This window comes from Oncorhynchus tshawytscha, linkage group LG19 (assembly GCF_018296145.1).
Source record: "Oncorhynchus tshawytscha isolate Ot180627B linkage group LG19, Otsh_v2.0, whole genome shotgun sequence".
In the NCBI taxonomy this organism is placed as follows: Eukaryota; Metazoa; Chordata; class Actinopteri; order Salmoniformes; family Salmonidae; genus Oncorhynchus; species Oncorhynchus tshawytscha.
The window spans coordinates 33,795,200-33,816,325 of record NC_056447.1 but is presented as its reverse complement, the minus strand read 5'-3'; the positions used below and the strand labels follow the sequence as shown (position 1 = coordinate 33,816,325).

General features: G+C 43.4%; 1 protein-coding gene and 1 long non-coding RNA gene across 2 annotated transcripts in view; one reads left to right on the top strand and one right to left on the bottom strand.

Annotated features, from left to right (window-relative positions):
- LOC112218668 (GTPase HRas) overlaps positions 1-15,378 on the top strand; it is a 29,514-nt gene extending 14,136 nt beyond the window's left edge. Inside the window, exons 2-6 of the mRNA XM_024379668.2 lie at positions 4,676-4,809; positions 8,754-8,932; positions 11,281-11,440; positions 11,676-11,800; positions 11,922-15,378. Of these exons, the coding sequence (XP_024235436.1) occupies positions 4,699-4,809; positions 8,754-8,932; positions 11,281-11,440; positions 11,676-11,795 (570 nt within the window). The 5' untranslated portion in view covers positions 4,676-4,698 and the 3' untranslated portion in view covers positions 11,796-11,800; positions 11,922-15,378. The remainder of the gene's footprint in view (positions 1-4,675; positions 4,810-8,753; positions 8,933-11,280; positions 11,441-11,675; positions 11,801-11,921) is intronic.
- Positions 15,379-15,669: 291 nt separating this feature from the next.
- LOC112218669 lies at positions 15,670-20,420 on the bottom strand. The gene is made up of 3 exons (XR_002948649.2): positions 17,120-20,420; positions 16,747-16,988; positions 15,670-16,657 (listed from the first exon to the last, which is right to left on the bottom strand). It is a non-coding gene; the product is annotated as an uncharacterized LOC112218669 (long non-coding RNA).
- Between the last annotated feature and the right edge of the window lie 706 nt (positions 20,421-21,126).

Here is a 21,126-nt window from a genome sequence, read left to right as displayed (position 1 = left end):
GATCCCCGCGCGACCGAAATGAAGCGCCCCGCATCGCTGGCTAGCCATGAACTAGGCTTGCCATTTCCAGAAACAGAACAATATTGCATATCTCACTGCTTTCTTCCATGCGCTGTGCTCTCCTGATGCCAAATAAACAACACTTAATATTAATTCAATGGGTTGTGGTCAGTAAACCCATTTTAATAATATTTATAAAAATCTATTCTATTAGCAAGTACAAAATACAAGTGCATGGTAATTTTCAAGCCTCATTGTCAGTCACATTACTGCTAACTAATGTGTAGTAAGGTGTTTTATCTGTTTTTATTGCTATCTTGTCTTACATGGGATGGCAGAGTTCCATGTAGTCATGGCTCTATTTAATACTGTGTGTTTCTCAGTCTGTTCTGGACCTGAAGAGACCTCTGGTTGCATGTGATGAGTGTCCAAACTGTGTGCTAAATTTTTGAACAGACAGTTCAGTACCTTCGACACCCCGCACAAAGACCAATTTGAGATGCAGTCATTCTCTCCTCAACTTTGAGGCAGGAGAGGTTGAGATGCAGTCATTCTCTCCTCAACTTTGAGGCAGGAGAGGTTGAGATGCAGTCATTCTCTCCTCAACTTTGAGGCAGGAGAGGTTGAGATGCAGTCATTCTCTCCTCAACTTTGAGGCAGGAGAGGTTGAGATGCAGTCATTCTCTCCTCAACTTTGAGGCAGGAGAGGTTGAGATGCATGTCGAAGTGCAATACGTGCCGCTTTGTTACAGGTCATTTGCAGTTGGCCCATGTCCCTCCCCCGCACATGGCCACACAGCTGGGAAGTAGTCCAGGTGCGACAAAACTAAGTCCCGTATGGCATGTCTGGTCGACTGAGATGTGAAGAAGGCAGGGCAATGTCCTATCATGGACAGACCTCTTCCCATTTTAGCAACCGCTGAGTCTATCATTTTTTACCATGACAGCTTGCTATCTAGGGTTACACCCAGCAGTTTAGTCTCTTCAACTTGCTGAATCACAACATTTATTCAAGAATAAATTAGGTTGAGTGAGTGAATTGTCAAAAAATCAATGCCTTTTATTTTTTTTAAATAAATGTAGCACCAGCCTATTGCTAGTTACCCATTCTAAAACTTACTGGAGCTCTATGTTAAGGGTTTCAGTTATTTATTTTACTGTTGCAGCCGACGTGTATACTGTTGAGTCGTCAGCGCACATAGACACCCAGGCTTTATTCAAGGTCAGTGGAAGGTCTTTAGTAAAAACAGAAAACAATAATGGCCCTAGCCAGTGGTACACTAGAACAATATTAAAATGTTCGTAATAAAACAAAAGTATTTGCAAGAAAAACTAGCCAAGATTACCATTTTGTACAACAACTGCATTCTCACACATCATGCAACAGACGTCATCAGCACACGCAACAGATCAGTGTACAGTCATGGCCAAAAGTTGAGAATGACACATATGAATTTCCACAAAGTTTGCTGTTTCAGTGTCTTTAGATATTTTTGTCAGATGTTACTATGGAATACTGAAGTATAATTACAAGCATTTCACAAGTGTCAAAGGCTTTTATTGACAATTACATGAAGTTGATGCAAAGAGTTAATATTTGCAGTGTTGACCCTTATTTTTCAAGACCTCTGCAATCCACCCTGGCATGCTGTCAATTAACTTCTGGGCCACATCCTGACTGATGGCAGCCCATTCTTGCATTATCAATGCTTGGAGTTTGTCAGAAATTGTGGGTTTTTGTTTGTCCACCCGCCTCTTGAGGATTGATCACAAGTTCTCCATGGGATAAAGGTCTGGGGAGTTTCCTGGCCATGGACCCAAAATATCGATGTTTTGTTCCCCGAGACACTTAGTTATCACTTTTGACTTATGGCAAGGTGCTCCATCATGCTGGAAAAGGCATTGTTCATCACCAAACTCTTCCTGGATGGTTGGGAGAAGTTGCTCTCAGAGGATGTGTTGGTACCATTCTTTATTCATGGCTGTGTTCTTAACGAGAGAATCACTGACATGTCAGCTGGTCATTTGTGGCAGGGCTGGCAGGTCTGAAATGCAGTGGAAATGTTTTTTGGGATTCAGTTCATTTGCATGGCTAAGAGGGACTTTGCAATTAATTGCATTTCATCTGATCACTCTTCATAACATTCTGGAGTATATGCAAATTGTAATCATACAAACTGAGGCAGCAGAATTTGAAAATGTATATTTGTGTCATTCTCAAAACTTTTGGCCACGACTATACTGTCTACACTCGGTCTGTTTTTATTAATTCTTATTTTTATTTCTTTCATGTCAACAACATCTTTAACCATTGGAGTTTCTGATAGCTAAAGATTCCGTGTCGCAGTTAGCTTTTTCAACTGGACTGCATGTTTGTGTCCTGGATTCCTGCAAAAAACACAATAGTTAGCATAATTGCTAACTGCTAGCAGTGCTAGAGTCAACACCAGTGGTATGTGTCTACGTCTGGGCTCAAATGTGCTAGGTGTGAGATCTATGTAAGAGAAACAAAATAAGGTGGAACTGATATATTTTGGAACAGACAATTTGTTAATTTATCATCAAGTAGATTTGGGAAGAGATTCTCTGGCTGCTAGCTGAGCTGTGGGAAAAACAAGATGTACTTTGATGCAGACCAGGCACACACAAGTTCAGTTCTGAATGCCTCCATCAGCCAAGGGGTCGATGAGTTGGGCGATACTGACCTGCTCCAATCCACTGGACAGATGGTAAGCTCAACTCTGAGGCCAGTGGGAGACTGGACACTGGCAAGGTGGAGGTTGGGTGGGAGGCAGTCTGGTCGGCCTCCATATATTCTAGAAGATCAGATCCCGCTATTAGACAGCTTCGCTCTGCTGGTGGCAGACATACCTGCTCTGGGAGTCAGTGCTGATCCTGGGAGTACACCAACAGCCAGCAGCCATCCAGGGGTGCTGACCAAAGGAAACAAGGTCCTTCATCTCCCCGACGATTCCGAAGCCATCCGCTGGTACATGTGCGGTGAGTCAAGCTGGCATGAGTCGAAGCACACCTCCTCCTCCTTGCCCGGGGCAGGCCCGTTCTGGTCCCCTTCTTCCTTCCCCATCGGATTCAATCAAGACCACCATCATTGTGGGCAGCTCAATGGTGTGATTTGTTGTTTTTTGGCCTGCTTGTGGGCCCACCAGGGTCTACTGTCACCCAGGTGCCCATGTCCAAGACATCAACTCCCTCCTCAGTATTAGACAACTATTCTAATATTGTCACCATTGACACTCACGTTGGATTTAACGACATTGGTTTTCGGATATCTGAGGAACCAAAGGACTTCAACATTCTCTTGGACACACTTGTTTGCACATGGAAGAGAACACTATAGTCTAACAAAGCCGCTCCCAGAATCTTAATATCAATTTATTTCAGCCAATCATCAGTCCTTTGTGTCAGTGCCGAGCATGTTGAGTGCCCTTCCATATAATGCTGAGAATCTAATTAGTTTTCTATAAAATAACTGATCAAACACAATTTTTTTCTGAAAGTTTGCTATGCACTTGCAACAGGCTGATTGGTTGGCTGTTTGAACCATTGATGGGTGCTCTGCTATTCTTGGGTAGTGGAATGACCTTTGTCTCCCTCCATGTCTGAGGGCACACACTGTTTTTCGAGGCTTAAATTGAATATGTGGCAAACAGGAGTCACAATGTATTCTGCTACCAACCTCCGCAATTTACCATCCAGGTTGTTGGTATCAGGTAGTTTTCACCTCTTCCACACCCACTTTGTGGAACTCGACTACAGTGCTCGTCTTTCGTTATTTGGTCCGTTATGCAGGAATATGAAGGCTCAGTATTTGTTGTTTGCATGTCATGCCTAAGATTATTTTTTTTAAATTGTTGATAAGTTTGCTAAAGTGGTTGGCAATATGAAAGGGTTTTGTTATGGACAAGCCATCTGCCTCAATGACGACAGTTGGAGCATAGTTAGGTTTTTTTGCCTGGAATTTCATGTGAAGTACTCAGAGCGTTTTACAATCCTTTTATATCATTTACCTTTGTTCCATAGTATAGTTTCTTCTTATTTTTGTTTAGTTACATGATTTCTCAATTTACTGTATGTTTGCCAGTCCCCTGTCAGACCTATTTGCTATTCCCTATGCATCATCCCTCTCAGCCATACAGTTTCAACTAATCATCTATCCATGGGTGAATTTGGCAGTTCTAACAGTCAGGCTTGCGCCCATCAAGAAACTATCAGTAACCAGAAGAAGCATCATACTCAACTGTCATTAAGGGGCTATTCAAATGCTCTGCTCACGTGCTACACACATGCTTTCAGAGAAACAGCACCTCTATGCTGTATAAAAAAAAACATGATATCTTCTGATTTGTGAGGTAGGCATCAATGAGGAGCACTCGGTGTCAAACCTCTCTCTCTGTGTCTCTCTTGTGTTGTGTGGGAGTGGATTGGAACATTGAGTACCTTCAGCACATTTGACATTCCTCTGATGGGAACTCAAACTCAGCCGCCCTACATACACATCTCACCTCTGGGCAGAGGTGGTGGTAAACAAAATAGTGAGGTAGGGGTTCGGGGAAGCTAATGTCAAACAGAACACGTGCAAATGAATAGACATCTAAGAACAGAAAACATTGTGAAATGTATGAACCTCTCTCTCTCTCTCTCTCTCTCTCTGCAGTGTGTGTGTGGGGAGCAGTGAGGATGACTGAGTACAAGTTGGTGGTGGTGGGGGCTGGAGGTGTGGGGAAGAGTGCACTCACCATCCAGCTCATCCAGAACCACTTTGTGGATGAATACGACCCTACCATAGAGGTATGTACTGTTAATTTTTTTATTTTAACTCGGCAAGTCAGTTGAGAACAAATTCTTATTTACAATGACCGCCTAACCTGGCCAAACCCTATCCCAGACGACGCTGGGCCAATTTTGTGCCGCCCTATGGGACTCCCAATCACGGGCCTGTTGTGATACACCCTGAAATCAAACCAGGGTCTGTAGTAGGGATGCACTGACATTACATTTTTATTACATAATATTCTCCTTGCCAAAAAAAACAATACCGGTGCTGTGCTGTTTCGTTGTTCAGTCGTTTCATTCTCAACCAAGATTTCATCATACATGTCAAGCAGTGAAGTTTCAGCTGTCTGTCCGTGGTCTCGCTTCCCCGGTGCGCACTGTCACTGTCCGTTTCTATCTTGTCCAGCTGTGTCTAACATTTCACGTAATCCCCGTTTCTTGTCTGCATCGAAGTAGCAGTCCTTGTACCCAACGACTCGCTTGTTCACAGCCTCTAGTCGAGTACTTTTGCAAGTTTTAACTGCCGACACAGACTGGGTCTTTGTTGAGCAGATGTTTCAATGCCATGACAGAGGGTATCACGCCTGCTGCAGACGCAGTTGAGTAGCTTATTTCTTGAGTCAGTTGTTCAAATAGCGCTAGGAGTGTGTTCATGTTTACAGGTTTCAAACATGTTCTCAAATGCCATTGAAATGGCAGCAGTGGTATGACAACCAGCACATTCTTGAGCATGCAATACGGCTTTCCTCAGTACGAAATCCTCGTAGACCCACTGTGCTGTCAGACTCGGCATGCTCGTGGGGCTGACGTCGCTGGTCCAAATGTCAGTCAGGAAGCTAATCGCAGTGACGCCCATAGCAAGTAGTTCAAGGATGTGCGTTTCTCCGGTAGGGCAACATCTGAAAGATAACGCCTACTTGGTAGTGTGTACCGGGGCTCAAGGTGCTCGACCAGTCGGCGAAAGCCAACATCATCCACAACAGAGGACTGTTGATCGTCAAGGGCAATGAATTCCATTATCTTGGTGTTAATGGATTTCGCCTTTGAGTTGTCTCGCTGAAATGTTCTTACTCTTTCAAATGACTGCTTGACTTGAACTTGTTTAGTTGCAGTTTTTTTCTGCTTTTGTTCTAAGTAGTCGCTGAACGTCTGGGGGTGATGCACTTTTAAATGAGTAATTAGGTTTGTGGTATTGAAAGATTTCACTTTCTCCCCTCTGGAAATAACAGCAGCACAAACGTTGCAGATGGCCTTTTTGTTATCTTCCTTTGAAACTTCAAAATAGATCCACACAGCAGACATGGGCTAGGTTAGGTATGCTGTGTTGCACGTGTACCTCTGTATTTTTCGTGCCGTCATTGCGTTATATAGGTATGCACATCAGCTTTGACATCGGTTTTGCACGTTGACGTTAAGTTAGACATCGGACCGATGTTGGCATTTTTAGTTAATATCATCCTATTCCAATATGCTTACCGATATAGCGTGCATCCCTAGTCTAGTGACTCTAGTAGCACTGATATGCAGTGCCATAGACCACTGCGCTTCTCGTGAGCCCAAGTGCGTTTCCAGAGCTTCTGTCCACATTTGTAGCTGATCACTGTGGTTGATGTCATGTGGATGTGGCCTCTCCCCTGGTCTGTAGTTAACGGAGTGGAGTAGGCTAGTGTGACTACTGGCTCACTGGAGAGACCACTTAACTACCAGATCTCATTACCAAACAGGCTACTCATTATCAATTAAATTCTCCAAATGTCAGGTTAAAAAAATATATATATTTTAAAAAAATATTTTTTTTACTACACCGCTACTCCTAATTGAGTTCCTCTCAGTTCACTATAAGAGATTTTTAGAGACAGAGGGAACAAGAGAGTCTGCTTTCTCTTCCCTCCCTCTCTCTTTGTCACCACGCCTACCTCTGGCCAGACAATGTCCTTTTTGTGTGTGCATTCCTGGCCCCTATGCACTAGCACAGAAAGACCCTGCACCCTGTTTCTGTGTGTTGGGACGCTAAACCTTGGCCCTGCACTCTGCCCCTTTTGATACCACTACCTCTTCTCTGGCCAGTCACACAGCATGGCCAGTCACACAGCATGGCTAGTCACACAGCACGCATGTGTGCCTGTGTGTGTGAGAGACTATCAATCAGGTCCCAGATCCAGACTCCTGCTTTAAGCCTAGTCAAGAGACATGTGTAAATGGTTGGTTAGTATACTCAACACGCATCAATGGATTTCAGCTTATACTTCATTAGCGCATTCGTTACAGATTGTAGGGTGTTCACCCGTAAAAGGATTAATTCATTCAAGGTTCATACAAATGTGTCCATTCCACAGGGAATTCAGAAAATAAATAATCCAAAACCCATGTCTACCTTATGGTTCAAACGTTACAGAAGATTTACTCTGAGAATATAGCATGTTTAGAGTGAATATAATGTTATCACTGGAATGATCATGAAGTGCTGACTGCTCAATAGAACTCTAACATGCTGACCAGACCGCACACGCGCAATTTGTCCCCCCACACCAGACGTAATCAGGACACAGGTTGAAATATCAAAACAAACTTTGAACCAATTATATTAACTTGGGGACAGGTCGAAAAGCATTAAACATTTATGGCAATTTAGCTAGCTTGCAATTTAGCTAGCTAGCTTGCTGTCTAAATTGGATATAAACATTGGGTTGTTATTTTACTTGAAATGCAGAAGGTCTTCAACTCCGACAATTAATCCACAGATAAAAGGATAATCCAACTGTTTCTAGCAAATTCTCCTCCTTCAGGCTGCTTCTTCTTTGGACTTTATATGGTGGTTGGCAACCAACTTTTCTTGAAGGTGCATTACCACCACCAACTAGACTGTGGACCTCAGTTCATCTTTCATTCACCCACGTGGATATACTCTCCAAAAAATCAATGAGGTGATGGCACGTGGGTACATGCCAATGAGGAGATGGAAGAGGCATGACTTACGTCACAAATAGAAGCACGTTCTATTTTAGATCCTGGCTACGCAGACGCTCACGAACAGTGTGGGTGCAATGATTGGATAACGTGTAAAAAAAAATATAATAATAATAATCTACACTCGTGCATGCGACCCGAGCAGTGTGGCCAGCTTGTAAATGCGCTCAGCTTGTTAGTTGAAGTTACATGCCAACTAGTGGCTGCAGGTTCGCATGTGAAAACAGGCACTTTTTCTAAATGAAATCTGCTGAATAAAAAAACAAAATAAGGACTAAATATATATTTAGTTACAATACTAAGAGGCTGAATTTCAGTATCCACCCTCCGCGAAGACAATCTTTTCCTGTTTTTGTCTCTCCCTTTAAATGGCCATCGAAACAATCTCTCTCAACGTAGTTTGATCGCCAATATAGGCAATGAAAGCGGGTGCAGTTGAAAATGACAAGGGTATCAAGTTGATTTTTGATTGGACCAACCAGTGGAAACGCCTCCAAATGGTACCACCTCACAACGCCAAATATGGACGAGATACAACCAAGAGCAGCACAGTCTAAACTAGCAACGGTCACAGCAAGTTGATGTTCTTATTTCATCAACACGGTCAAGTACAAGTATATTAGGTTTATAATATTGTAGAGAACAATCTAATGATTTAGTTCTGTGTAATTTATAAAGACATTGGGCAAAGTAAAATATGTTTTGACATTCATTTCATAGCACCCTCTTGAATTGCCCCGTTTTTCTCTACATTGTACAGCAGGTAGTGAATGCCCTACAGATGGTTTGTATGTTAATTTAGTGCACCAGGGGTTGAGTTTGTTAAATTGGTCCACAGCCACAGTTCCCTTTAACTTATACACATCCTTACACATCAAACCAATTTTTGTAAATCCTTAAACAGGAGTGAGCAAGTGCACACTTGGGTAGAGAATCAGTCGGCAGTCTGTCTGTAGCAGTGTAACTGGAGGATATCCCCCCCCCCCCTTCAGGACTCATACAGGAAGCAGGTGGTGATTGATGGGGAGACGTGTCTGCTGGACATCCTGGACACTGCAGGTCAGGAGGAGTACAGCGCTATGAGGGACCAGTACATGAGGACAGGGGAGGGCTTCCTCTGTGTCTTCGCCATCAACAACACCAAGTCCTTTGAGGACATCCACCAGTACAGGTGTGTGTGTGTCTGACCGGCCAGGGGGCTGTATGTGACGGTGGGGGGTCATGGCTGTCTTGTGTGAAAGCTCTCTGCAGCAGCTAGCTGGGTGATGTCATGCCTTAGCATTTAACACAGCTATAGAAAGCTTAGCCTTCCGCCTTGGAGTGATTACAGCACGCTGCCAATGAGATCGATCCTGCCTCAATTAGACCAGAGGAGAGAAGAGCAGAGGAACACTCCCAATGACATGGAGGGAGGGAGGAGAGTAGAGCAGAGGAGGAACACTCCCAATGACGACATGGAGGGAGAGAGGAGAGTAGAGCAGAGGAGGAACACTCCCAATGACATGGAGGAGAGTAGAGCAGAGGAGGAACACTCCCAATGACGACATGGAGGGAGAGAGGGGAGTAGAGCAGAGGAGGAACACTCCCAATGACATGGAGGGAGGGAGGAGAGTAGAGCAGGGGAGGAACACTCCCAATGACATGGAGGGAGGGAGGAGAGTAGAGCGGGGGAGGAACACTCCCAATGAAATTGAGGGAGGGAGGGAGGAGAGTAGAGCAGGGGAGGAACACTCCCAATGACATGGAGGGAGGAGGAGAGTAGAGCAGGGGAGGAACACTCCCAATGAAATTGAGGGAGGGAGGGAGGAGAGTAGAGCAGGGGAGGAACACTCCCAATGAAATGGAGGGAGGGAGGGAGGGGAGCAGAGGAGGAACACTCCCAATGACATGGAGGAGGCAAGAATTCCAGACGGAGATGATGGTAATCTATTCTGTCTCCACTCTATTTCTCTACTTCCCATCCCTCTCTCCATTTCTCCACTAGGCTTGCATTGGGTATATTGAGGGGTTGATGTATAGATCTGACCCAGTCCATTTGGTCCCGTCACAGTCATCTGACTGGTTGCTTGCTTAAGTGATTAGCTCATTCTGTTTGCTGCCTTCCCATCCATCTCCTCATATACACGGCCATAGACATTGGGCATGCACATGCCAGGCACGACAACCTGGAATGCCACCGCTAGAAATCATCTATCCGGTTAACTGTCCTGCTTGTGACTGTGCTGAGCTCCAAACAGATCTGACCCTCTCCCCTCACACACTCACACTCCCCTGGCCTGCTGGCTATAGATGGATGCTGGAGAGATGAGATCATGCAGTTTGCTGCCCCATCCTTCCTCCAGCAGTACATCACAGCCATTAGTGTCTGACTGTGGTGTTGTTTATGGAGAGAAGGGGAGGGAGGTAGGATCCTAATACATAAGGCTGAAATGACCCACGAACACCCTGTTCCTTCATTGGGAATTGATCGTGACGCTTTACAAAATGCATTAGTTGTGGTATGATGGTGTAACAGGTGGATATGTGCAGAGAAAGCTTATTATAGTTTGTTGTTATTCACATACATTTTCTGATTGTTATTTGAAGTTCATTTGTTTCCATTAGTTTTCAGACCTGATTTGCTCGTTTTTATTTAGTTGTATAGCAATATTTCTATGTTGTTTTACTGTTTGGGACAGAAAGCATGTGAGGGAGACTAGGAACCATTTGTGCTGTATTGTTTTTTGAGATGTTACTTCTTGCAACTGGGGGGCAGTAATGCATAAGGTGCAAATGGGTCAGGCTATAGGTTAGGTTTAATTTATACATTAAACCATCTCAATGTGACTTGGATTTAAAAGGAATAGCGCTGAGACTTGTGCAAAAAATATGGTGGAACGAAGTTATCTTGTCCAGGATTACACCAATCCAATGCTTTTTAAATTTTTTGTGCAAGAAATAAGCTAGATACCTAGCCAATTTTTCCATTTAGCTAGTGATGGTGATGCACAAACTAGGCCTATTTGAAACATCACCACCAATGACATACTGTATTTACCCACCAGATTCAGGATCTTGAAAGCCCCCTCCAAAGGCTTGAAAATCCCACTTAGTTTTTTAATTCATGTTGTTTTTTATTTTATTTTGGCTAGTTTTGGAGTCAGAGATAATAGTTTCAGTACAGTTTTAGTTTTTCAAATGTTTGTTAATTATTTTAATTCAGTTTACTGAATTGTTTGTTCATGATTCATTTCAAGTTACTATAATAAACTTGGTGTAGTGGAGGGTAAACGCACTTTGCGGGAAAATTCATTGAAACTATATTGAGCGTAACTTTTTTCACAGCGATCAGAGTTTACCCACCTATTTTCACCACCACATCACTGGGTATGTGTACAAGCAGTTACATACTACTACAGTTATTCCAAAGGATAGTTACTGTAGTTTAAGGCCCATGTAATGTCGAGTATGGTCCTCATATTTGAAGAAATGGGTTAAACCAAGCAGGGAACTGACCAGTGTCTTTCTGTCCTCCTATAGGGAACAGATTAAGCGTGTGAAAGACTCTGACGACGTGCCCATGGTCCTGGTGGGTAATAAATGTGACCTCCCATCGCGTACCGTGGACACTCGGCAAGCACAGGAACTGGCCCGCAGCTACGGAATTCCCTACATCGAGACCTCTGCCAAGACACGACAGGTACTCTTACACACACACACACACACACACAGGGAGAGCAGTGCGTGTCCCTCAGTGCGATGTATGTGTGTGTATATATATGTATATGTGTGTGTGTGTGTGTGCAGTGCTGGGAACATTTTCTACAAATACACAGAGGTTATATTGTTGATGGCCATCAAGTTTACAAACGTGTAAATATGTAATGCCTACCTTTTTGCCGATTGTTCTGACTGTGTGTTTGGTTTATTTGCAGGGGGTAGAGGACGCCTTCTACACGCTAGTGAGAGAGATCAGGCAGCACAAGCTGAGGAAGCTCAACCCTCCGGACGAGAGTGGACAGGACTGCATGAGCTGCCGCTGTGTGGTGTCGTGATGGAGGTCGTTCAGAAACTCAGCCCATTATCAACTTTATCCCAAGCATAATTGACAACATCGTTCACAGCAGAGAGACACTGAATCCTTACACAATGTGTTAATCATGTCTGCTTCTCTCCCACAGGTTACCAGTTCGGGGTGAGGAGTGGACCTAGTGGCAGAATGGACTTAAAGAATGATGGTGGAGGATGAAACAACAACTAACTTTGAAACGGAAGAGTACAGTCTAAGAAAAGCAGACGCACCACCAGGCTGACTGTACCATAGACATTTGGGAGAGGGGGATCTTGCCCCTGTCAGGCCAGGCCATACCAGGCTAGACTAGGCTGTCTGTCCCCTCTTTGAGTCCGCCTGCCAGAGCAACACCACTAATGACTGTTTCTCACCAGTGTGATCATGTTGGGCAGCTCCAATGAGTTCCTGCTAAGTTATTGTTTTACAGTCTCAACACTGGTCTTAAAGGGAGGTGTCACCAATCCAATCCCTGGTGAGTCCCCTTCACCAACACCTCAAAACCCTGATTCTACATTTGACCCCCTGGAAAGACTGGACAGTAGTAGCCTAAATCCCCATCCCTAATTTAACCTCCCCCAGCCTCCTTGTTCCTCTCTAGAGGGGCTCTGCAGTAACCTCATTATTACAGATACAAGTATGAGGATGGAGCATGACAAAAGACACGCCAGATAGGATTTCTTTTTTTTACGGTTAGTCTAGCTGTCAAACCTAACTTTGTTTTTTTTTAAAGACTTTTTTGTGATCGAAGGTTTTGAAGGTGATCATACTTGGCACTGTAAAGTAAGCCAGGATGTTTATTTTGTGTGATGGGCTGTTGCTATTTTAAGACCTGTCACCGTGAGGAAGTCCTTATTCGGGGTCCTTATGTGGGCATGGCTGTGGATCAGACCGATGGACTCATTTTCCCAGAGTGCCATTGCCTTCCCCCACAGAAGTGTGTGTGCGCGCACATGTCAGTGTGCTAAAGAGTTCTCTTTGTGGAGTAATATAGTACTAGATATTGTAGGTTCTGGTGCAATAGGAATGTTTACTGTCTTACTAGGTTTAAGAATTGGGAATAAACCATCTCTCTCATCCCTATTTATTATTTGCTTGTATTTCTTGGGTGGAGAAGGGAGGGGTACATGAGTGATGTTTTACTTGCTGTTGCCTTCAAGGTTTGGCTGAATGTTAGTCTCCCATCCTTCCAACTATCGTCATTCCTTGGTCCATGCAGTGACATTATTTACCATGGGATGGTTATGTAGTGAAAGATTATTCTTGCACAGCCTTTCAGGGAAGTGGAACAAAATACCCTTTGAGATTGTGCTATTTTAAGACACTGGTGGCATCCATTTCTTTCCAATTCCTTTGCTTAGACAACAGTATGTTGCTTAGTATAGTTTGACATTTCTAGATTGCAAGTATCGGTCCTCACTGTGTTTTTAAGGCTCAGGAAACAGGAATGTCTAGAAATGTCTCGCCCTTGTATCTTATGTTCCAGGATGAAATTGAAATTCTAATGCACAAGACCTGCCTTAAATTACTGGTAATATGTGGGATAAAACTGTTTAGGCCTCATAAAAGAACCTTCGCTCTCATTCTACTCGCTACTGCCTCAGTTGGATCTTTGGTTCCCTGAGAAGATAATTTAATTCAAGCTGGTCATGTACGAGCCAACTTCATTTGCAAGAAAAGTCAGAGGAAAACGTTCTTCACTTTAGGGGTTCGCTTGTGATATTTCTCAATGACATTTGAATCATTTAGCAGACGCTCTTATCCAGATATGTCTGGATATTGAATGGTGTAGATAGACCTACTACCTTTTGCGCTCTCTACAACACTAACTGCAGCATAGGGCTGCCAATACAAATGAACACTGCTTGGTCCTGTTTAACTTGCCTTGTTATTTGTTAGCTAGTACTTCATGCCTTAGAGTAGTAAGTTTGCTTGAAGCAGGTGTTTCTGTGGTGGTCTGTCTCCTTTCCTCTGTGGACAACTGTTGTGAATCACTGGTGGTGATTGGAGATCTGCTCCTTCTGGGATTTGTTTATCTTTCCCTTGACTAACAGACATGAGGAAAAACGAACTCTGAAACAGTCCAACCAGATGAGATTCTGTACAGCATGCCCCGTCTGATTAGCTAATGGTTTTTGTGTGTGTTAGTCCAAACTAAGTTTGCCATAATTAAACAATCTTAATTCAAGAAGTGTTTTTTTTACCTTATAAGAGCCGCTGGCTTTTTATTTCCCCCTCCTGTTTTTGAAGGTACTTACCCCCACAGTTCAGCCACAGTGACCCATATACTGTCGTACATTGTGATGCCTCATTAGACTTCAGTCAAAGCCAACACCTTGACCTCTTGTCTAGAAGATAGACCTTAACATTGGAAAATAATCACTTTATTCTGTCGCTAGAAATGCTTAATTTCACTGACTTTTTGCTGCTATCATACATGTGAGTGGTGTTCCTTAGTATACGTACAGTACGTGCTCTTGTATGTGGTTTTCCAGGAGCTGCCCCCCTCCAAACACTCTTCTGAATTACCCCCATCTTACCTGAACACAATTACACTAGTTGGCATGTAAGAGATTTTTTGACCTGCTCCCTCCACCATGAGGGCCCTGCAGTCAGACAATATTCTCCAAGATCATCTCACCTTTCCTGGGTTGCTACCCTTCATATGTTGGACCCAGGGGATGAAGGGGTCTGAATATGAAGACACTGCACACAGGCTTGACCGTTACCTCTGACAACAGCCACTATACCTCTTCTGGCTCTGTCTGGGTGGAACACCTCTACTGTGTTGTGTGGACCACAGATTATATTCTGGAGCTCTGAGGGATTCAGGGATGATGTTGGTCTTCTGTGTGTTTTATTCTCAATTTATTGTTGATGATTTTGGGGTCTTAACTGTGAAAAAGTGTGTTTTTAACAGAAAATATTATTTGTGTTGTATTATAGGGCACTCCATAACCATAAAGTAAAGATACTCTGTACCTTGAAAAATAAATAGCCAATCTTAAACAAATGTAGGTCTTTGTCCCCATAATGATCTACTGTGTAATCTTAAACAAATGTAGGTCTTTGTCCCCATAATGATCTACTGTGTAATGTTAAACAAATCAGACCTATGTAATTTGTTTATCAAGTAGACCTCTGGTGTTAGATGTGAACTGTACAGTTGTCTGAACTATAGTTGGCTGTTATATTCTACATCTCACACAATGTCCCTTGTCTGTCTATACTCTGTGCTTTGACTGACTGACAGTTATGAGCACACATCTAAAGGTAAATGCTTAGAAATTGGACATCAGTTGTCATTGAGGAATACAAGGCCAGCAGGCCATGTCTGAAGGGAGGGGAGACTTTTTTTGGGGTCAAAAACATGGACATTGGGGGGTTTCCCCAAGGACTGAAACCAAAAAGGGCTTACTTCTCCCTTGTAAAACTGTAGTGTGAACATGTGAGAGAGGATGTGGGTTTGGAAGTTTGATTGTGAAAATAAACTATTTAAGATGTATTTACTCTTTAACAAAATGGCAAATGTGCAGCAGGGCAGGAATAAAGGTGTCAAGATGAACTTATTCACCTGACTGACTGCAGTTATTTTAGCTACCATCTCTCCCTCAGTCCAGCCCTCTCCAGGCTAAAATATGAATGAATAGTAACAACCCTACATGATTCATTAGAACAGTTAATCATTTTAACTATTTATCCAGATAAGTGAGAATGTTTAGTGTTCAGCAGATGCAAATCAGTAACAAACTGAATTGATGGCAAAGTTCATATTTAAAATGCACAAACATATACTACACCATCACAACAGATATGTCAACTAGATAAAGTACAAACTTAATCACCCATGACCACGATATTTCTCCACAAGAGGGCACAGAAGCGGCAACCAGAACTACACAATTTATACACATTGAAACAGTGGTAGCCAGAATATTTAATTTATATTGGTTTATTGACTATGATCAGCAGTGATGCATTTGAATCGAATGGATTTTCAGTGAAAATAATGAGTTCACTTCTCATTGAACACAGACAACTTAAGAGTTGATGGAAGAAATTGAGCTGTTAGGAACAGTGATTTCTTCCACAGAGGGCCTTTTACCAAAAGAAAGAACACGTCTAACATTTTGTTTTCATTATAGTCCTACAATTAGACTAAATGTTCAGTGACTTAAATTAAAAGGCAACAAAAGAAACCAATCAATCCACAAGAGTCTTGAACTCTTGACCTAATAGTTAATTGTGCCACAAAAAAATTGAACATTGTTACAGTACATTTCAGTGTCGCAAATAACTGGCTGTCCAATTTTGAGTGAAAAATGTAAATAAAAGTGTAAAGTCGACAATACTCCATCCAAAATAATGTGCCCTCCTAAACCAGTCCTGGTTCTGTTTTATATGCCCTTCACACAGCACTGTGATTGTTTGCCAGGACTTTGTACTTGAGGTAGTAGGGGTAGCACTGGCTGCTGTCAAACACAACAAATATCGTAGGATGCTTCTGATCCGCACTGGAATCGCAGTGATGCCGTCCTGACTTAGTGGGGTTGGGGAGTCGAGGGGGACGGACATAGTCAGGCTTTACCCACAAGCACCTTAGCCAGGAACATGAACCCACAGTCTGTAAAGTCTCCCCCCGGCCCTCTGATGGAGTAGAGGCGGAACCGAAAAGCTTCACAGGTGAAGTAAACGCCACGGCCATAATGACTAGTGGTTTTCGCCACGCAAGGGTCGAAGTTCTGTCGGCAGATGTCCATGGCGGCACTCTCGCATGTTCCATGGAATAGGTGTCTCTCCAGGACCACGCTACAATTGTCATGCGTGTCCTCCATGTGCTTCTTCTGCCTGGAAAACACAACACAACCCTCCATTGGAATCAATTTGATGTATTTTCGATGTATTTGAAGTTCCGAATGTTATGAGGAAAGTCTTACATTCTATACTTGTCTCAATGGAAGGTGTTCTGGACCTGCTGGTAATCTGGACCTGGCTCTCTGGCATGTTTCTGTGGAACAGGTCGTGAACCGTCCTGTAAACCAGCATCCCAGGAGGAACCTCCAGCATGGAAAAGGGGTTCCCTGGACTCAGGGTCTACATCGGTGGATACCGGCAGCTGAAATTCTCCATAGGGTCCACCTCAAGACTGGGGAGGGTTACCTGTCCAACTGGGAGTGTCCTAGGAGATTCACATTGTCTTGTTAACACTAAAATTTATTTTCACATCTCAAGGCAATGAAAATAAAACACAGTATGAACAGCATCCACATTGAAATCCAATGCAACGTGTAACGGACTGCATGCTTGTACCTGAGGTGTTGTCTTAGGGAGTCTGGCGAGCGGAAGGTGGGTCTGCATCTGATACGGTGGGTGGAGTCTGTGATGAAGTTTCTCTCTGTAAGCATCTTGAGATTTACACAGGCCCAGTCTTTACCCAGCCAGCAACTGTCCTGACCCTTACTAAGACAGTCCAGCATGAGCTCACGGTTCTCCTAGGTGGTACAGGGGAGGAGGATGAAGTCAGCCCCAAACCACAGATCTAGAAACAGATTTCCCTAGCCCTGAATTTAACCAGTAGACATTTGCTTAAATAGCTGATCCAGTATCCGTTATTACAGTCAATCTACTCCAAAGGAGTCATAGGTCACTTCAAATGTCAGGACATGTTCTAGCAATCCATTTCATCTATCAAGGAAAGGAGGAGAGGAAAGCCATCTACAGACTGAGGGCTAAGAACAACTTCTCTAAACAAATGAAAATTGCTTTGTCAAATTTGAGATGGCCAGTAGGCTTTCACTTCCTCACACCAAACATGAAGTAAAATCCCCACAGTTTGGTGGGTGGGACACACTTCTCCCAGCTTCCCAGCCATAGTCAGATTCCCAGAAGCGCCACTGTGTTGGGAAGTGAGGGTTCAGCTCTGGGCCAGTGGTGTTGGACAGCCTCCTGACTTGGCTGTACACAGTGGAATTCTCTACCATCAGTGAGACAAAGTTCAGGCAGAGTTGGTCCTTGAGAGTCCTAGAAGAAGAGCTGTCTGAGGGAGTAGTTATTTTCTTTCAAATGTAAATGATTATTAAGAGAGGAAAAACTTACATTACTTCACATAATATTACCATTACCCATCAGACCTGGGTCAAATACTTCAGCTACCCATTTTAAAAGGAACCAATGGAATAATCCTAAAGCTGCAAGCTCCAACCCCAAGTAATTAACCCAAGTCTTAACTATACCCACTCTGATAAGGTAGAAGTTGCCCCTTACCATTGATACAGGGTCAGACATTTTCTCATGGTTAGAAATCGGGATATAGGCCAGGGTCATCTGAAGATCTGTGGTGGGGGGCAACATCTACCTCGTGCCACTCACTCACCCATGTGTCAGGTAGACCCTTTCCTTATCAGGGTCACAGAACCAACGTTCTGCTTTCAGCTGGGAGCTGGGTTCCAGGCTGACCCATTCCGGGATGTCAGTCCTCTTCACCTGCCAGTGGAAGGGGTACTGCATGTGGTACAGGTGGCACCTCTCCCTCTTGGGGCAGTACCCCAGCAGGAAGTGATCACAGATCATATTGTTCTCATAGGACTGGGGGGGGGCAAGGAGTCTGGGGGTGGTATCATGGGGGCATGTTCCAGGCGTTGTGCCGGAAATTAGGTTGGCAGTTTTGGGCAAATTAGATTTAGGTGGAATGGAAGGCTTAGGTTTGGTTGAAGGGCAGGTGGGAGTCTTGGTGGAGGATCGAGTTTTGATGGAATAGGGCTGTGGACACTGGGCCAATGGCTGGTGTCTGTGCTGGGACCGTGTATATTCAGGAATTTATATATTTTTCTCAGACAGCCATAGACACATTTAATTTACATCACGTCATAAACATCAGTGTTAGTTGAAAATGAAATATCATACAATTAATTTATAACACGTCTTATACATTTGTACATTAACTTGCATTGAGTATTATTTTAGTGCTTTTTAAGGTTTTTCTAAAATTAATAATTCAACACAACGCCTGAATGTATAAACTTGCCTTTGTGACAGCTGAAAACATTTATCATAAAAAATAAGATATTTCCACCCAGCCTTTTTGAGCGATTATGATAACAACAATATGATTTCCCTATCTAAAATAAATCAATCAATGTAAATGATACATAATATACTAATTTACCTAAAAAATATGGGTGTGGTGGAAATGTCAAGGTGTGGTGGAAATTACATTTATGTATAAAAAAAAAGTGTATGAAAACAATATTTTATTGCAAACATTTTGAACAACAACCATGTTAAACATTTCATTAATTAAAGACAAAGTAAAATTCCGAAAGTAGCCGATGGGCAGAGCTCACGGTAGTCTAAGGTTTTTGAGAGAGGTGTCATCCGCCCAGATTGCAGAGGGGTCATCCGCATAGAAGAGCTCAGAGAGCGAAGTGAAACGGCGTTATTTGTGGTATACCCAAAACAGGTGTGGAGGGTCACCTGCTTGTGAGAATCACCAAAGTGCAACTTTATTATAATTTGTTTTATTCAGTCAGATAAACACTCCAAACAGCCTATCCGAACACTCGGAGGCGTCTTCATGGTCCTAAAGCACACCGTTGACCTATTTTCACATTCCAATGATAAAACTGGAGGGGAACAAAAATGCAATTTCAGAATGTGGGGGAGATATCCCCAGCGAAAGTTGCACCCGAGTTCTATGCAAAGTCAATATGCACGATGATCTCCTCTTTCTGCAGATTCTCTTTTAATTCTCTCAGTTTGGAATATTGGTGTCGAATGTTGTACACGTGCTTCCCTAACTTCTCTTTCAATCCTTTGGAGAAGTCCTCCAGTAGAATATGCAGTGTGCCACACACCTTTTCACCGTCAAATGTACAGTGAACTTCTCCACGTTTCCCTCTTTGTTTTCCCTTCTCTCTCTCTTCAGCTTCGTTTTTCCCCTCAAACCACCATGTCTGCTCACCAGCATCAAACAATAAACAATAAAATCCTTCTCAAGTTCTTTGGAGTTCCCTTCGTTTTCTGTCTTGTATTTGTCTTCGGGGAATATTGTCTCTCCATTTTCTTCATCTGTTGATCATACCTTTTTTTGTATTTCTCAGTTTTCCGTTAAGCTTTATTAAGTTTGACATTTGTCATGCAAAGATCCCTATGTTTTTAGTGACTTCTTCCAACCTTTATCCTTCCAACAAGTATTCGACTTCTCATTCCTGTTGCAGATGATGAGGAAGGGGTAACAGGACATGCATCAGGGGCAGGTATGATGGCCTCGTTCTGGCTGCAAGTCCTCTGGTGACTAAGGTGTTGTGTTGCCTGATAGGTAGGTCTCCATTGCAACTCTTTAAAGTCTGTCTTCTATTCCATTGGTTGCATTTCCATTTCCATCTCTTGCTTATTTGTTCTTGCTTTGTAAGCTCAGAGAGATTTCACTTCTCCCTTCTCCCTGTATCTCTCCCTGAACTTTTTGCAGATGTTCCTGGTATCATATAGGATCATGTTTTATTTTGTTTCTGCCTGTGACCTCTGTGCTGTTTCATGTGGCATCTTCTAAAAACAAAAGAAAATTGCAAATAGTCTGGGTAGCCATTTGACTAGATGTTCAGGAGTCTTATGGCTTGGGGTAGAAGCTGTTCAGAAGCCTCTTGGACCTAGACTTGGTGCTCCGGTACCGCTTGCCATGCGGTAGCAGAGACAATAGTCTATGATTAGGGTGGCTGGAGTCTTTGACAACTTTTAGGGCCTTCCTCTGACACTGCCTGGTATAGAGGTCCTGGATAGCAGGAAGCTTGGCCCCAGAGATGTACTGGGCTGTACTCACTACCTCCTGTAGTGCCTTGCAGTCGGAAGCCATGCAGTTGCCATACCAGGCAGTGATGCAACCAGTAAGGATGCTCTCGATGGTGCAGCTGTAGAACCTTTTGAGGATCTGAGGACCCATGCCAAATATTTTCAGTCTCCTGAGGGGGAATAGGTTTTGTCGTGCCCTCTTCACGGCTGTCTTGGTGTGATTGGACTATGTTAGTTTGTTGGTGATGTGGACACCAAGGAATTTGAAGCTCACAACCTGCTCCACTGCAGCCCTGTCGATGAGAATGGACGTGCTCGGTCCTCCTTTTCCTGTAGTCCACAATCGTCTCCTTTGTCTTGATCACGTTGGGTGAGAGGGTGTTGTCCTGGCACCACACGGCTAGGTCTCTGACATCCTCCCTATAGGCTGTCTCATTGTTGTCGGTGATCAGGCCTACAACTGTTGTCATCTGCAAATTTAATGATGGAGTTGGAGTCGTGCCTGGCCATGCAGGCATGAGTAAACAGGTTGT